This window comes from Otolemur garnettii, unplaced genomic scaffold (genome assembly GCF_000181295.1).
Source record: "Otolemur garnettii isolate 467f Iridium unplaced genomic scaffold, OtoGar3 scaffold00182, whole genome shotgun sequence".
In the NCBI taxonomy this organism is placed as follows: Eukaryota; Metazoa; Chordata; class Mammalia; order Primates; family Galagidae; genus Otolemur; species Otolemur garnettii.
Window position 1 is genome coordinate 2,711,414 of NW_003852577.1, and position 2,796 is coordinate 2,714,209.

General features: G+C 45.0%; 1 protein-coding gene across 1 annotated transcript in view; it reads left to right on the forward strand.

The window, feature by feature from the left end:
• The window catches only part of DHRS7B (dehydrogenase/reductase 7B), a 58,534-nt gene that overhangs the window by 53,275 nt on the left and 2,463 nt on the right, over positions 1-2,796 (forward strand). Inside the window, exon 5 of the mRNA XM_012811989.2 lies at positions 1,066-1,158. Coding sequence (XP_012667443.1) covers positions 1,066-1,158 — 93 coding nt within the window. The remainder of the gene's footprint in view (positions 1-1,065; positions 1,159-2,796) is intronic.

Sequence of the window (2,796 nt, forward strand, 5' to 3'; positions counted from 1 at the left end):
CCCAGGAGTTGGAGGTTGCTGTGAGCGTGATGCCATGGCACTCTACCCAGGGGGATAGCTTGAGGCTCCGTCTCAAAAAAAAAAAAAAAAAATAGCCAGGCATTGTGGCAGGCACCTATAGCACCAGCTACTTGGGAGGCTGAGGTAAGAGAAGAATTGCTTAAGTCCAAGAGTTTAAGGTTGCTGTGAGCTGTGATGCCATGGCACTCCAGCGAGGGTGACAAAGTGAGACTCTGTCTCAAAAAAAAAAAAAAGAAAAGAAAAATTTATAAAAGAGCACTTTATTCCCTTTCAGCTAAACATTGTCTTTGTCCTATATTTTACTTTGGAGTGGGAGTTATTACAGTTTAAGTGTTTTCTTTATCTGCTTTATAGCTTCAAATCAAGATGTTCTCAGAGGGCTGGGCACAGTATTCTCATGCCTATAATCTCAGCAATTTAGGAGGCCAAGGTGGATGGATTGCTTGAGCTCAGAAGTTCAAGACTAGCCTGACCAAGAGCAAGACCCCATCTCTACTAAAAATAGAAAAACTAGCCAGGCATTGTGCCACACACCTGCAGTCCCAGCTACTTGGGAGGCTGAGGCAAGATCACTTGAGCCCCAGAGAGTTTAAGGTTTCTGTGAGCTAGGACACTGCAGCACTCTACCCAAGACAACAGAGAGAGAGACTGTCTCCTCCACCAAAAAAACACCAGTGTTCTCAGTGCCAGGCTTAGTGGATGGCATTGCCTGCATTTTCTTCTCAAGGTGTCTGCAGAGCCCTACAAAGTGGGGATATCTCTATGTGCAGCCATGGGAGAGGCTCTGCAGGAAAGGAAAGGAAGCTGGCCACAGTGACTGGCCTGCATGCTGGCCTCCTCATTCCTTCATCTTACTCCCGCCAGACTGGCCTCCTGCCAGTCTGCAGGCACAGGGGACAGGTGCTGGAGCAGGGCTTCCCACCCTACGAGGGGGCTTCATTGTTCTCTGTCACTCTAAGTAAGTATGGTGAGTGAGGTCAGTCAGCATCAGGTGCATTGACCAGAAAAAGGGTGTTTGTCTAAGCCTCTGACCTCCTTCCTCAGCACTCCTTCCCTCCATGGTCAGGAGGAGGCGTGGCCACGTCGTTGCCATCAGCAGCATCCAGGGTAAAATCAGCATTCCTTTCCGATCTGCATGTGAGTACTTCTTTCTCCCTTCCCCAACATGTTTTTCTTTATTGTTTTTTCCTAATTATATAAATAACATATTTAGGCTGGGCAAGCAGCTCACACCTGTGATCTCAGCACTTTGGGAGGCTCAGGCAGGAGGATCACTTCAGCCTAGGGGTTTGAAGTTGCAGTGAGCTGTGATGATGCCCCTGTGCTCTAGCCAGGGTGACAGAGTGATACTCTGTCTCAAAAAAATAAAAAATAAACATAGCCAGGTGTGGTGGCGCCTATAGTCCCAGCTACTTGGGAGCCTGAGGTGGGAGGATCCCTTGATTCAAGGTTATGGTGAATATGATCATACCACTGAACTCCAGCCTGGGTAACAGAATGAGATCCCATCTCAAAAAAACAAAGGGCTTTAAAGGTGATTTCAGAAACTATTCTAGTAACTCCTTTCTTGGCTCCACCTTCCAAAAAGAAATACTAATTTTAACAGCCTCATCTACTTTCACCCTCCTCCAAAAGGTAGATTCAGGCACACCCAGCCACAGCCTGGTCAGTGGGAGAAGGGAAAGTCATGCTGTTTTGGCACTTTGAAAGTCTGTCACCAACATCCAATTTGATAATATGGTGCAGTCAACTATCTGAGAAAGTCCAATAGAAACTTATTCTTTCTTCCAAGATCTGAATCCCAGCTCCAGCTGTGGGTTCTAGTTGTATGTACTTGGACGGTACTTACCTTCTCTGATCCTGTTTCCTTACTTATCCAAGAGGCTTAAAATTATTACACCAGCTTCACAGGGCTGGTTTAATGATGCGTTGAGACAACCAGAGATGTCCTTTATAAATTGCAATGGTAAACTGCAAACCCTATGTATATCTATGGTTATTATTTCTCTATTAATATTTTATTTTTCTTTTTGATAGGACAACCATCTAAGGCTGCTCAAATGGTTTAGAAAAAAATGTTATATGTATAATCACAAATGATAAAGCAAATGAATTAAAACATTAGTAACTGATTAATCAGGAAAAAGGATACAGAGTTCTTTAATTTTTTTTTTTTTTGAGACAGAGAGTCAAGCTGAGCCCCTGGGTAGAGTGCCCTGGCTTCACTGCTCACAGCAACCTCCAAGTCCTGGGCTCAAGCGAGTCTCCTGCCTCAGCCTCCCAAGTAGCTGGGATTACAGGCGCCTGCCACAACGCCTGGCTATTTTTTGGTTGCAGCCGTTATTGTTGTTTGGCAGGCCTGGGCTGGATTTGAACCCACCACCTTAGGTGTATGTGGCTGGCACCTTAGCTGCTTGAGCCACAGGCGCCGAGCCCACAGAGTTCTTTTTTAGTAAAAAGAGTTAAAGAACTCTGTGTATCCTTTTTCCTAAATTCTTTACAAATTTTACTTTGATTTAATCCCACTGATTTTTTTTTTTTTTTAGAGACAGAGTCTCACTTTATTGCCCTCGGTAGAGTGCTGTGGCATCACAGCTCACAACAACCTCAAACTCATGGGCTTAGACGATTCTCTTGCCTCAGCCTCCTGAGTAGCTGGGACTACAGGCACATGCCACAATGCCCAGCTAATTCCCACTGATTTTTGTTCTCTGATTGGCCTGCTAACTTCAGCAAGGCATATATGGTTGGTCTCGGTCAGCTTTTTTTTTTTTT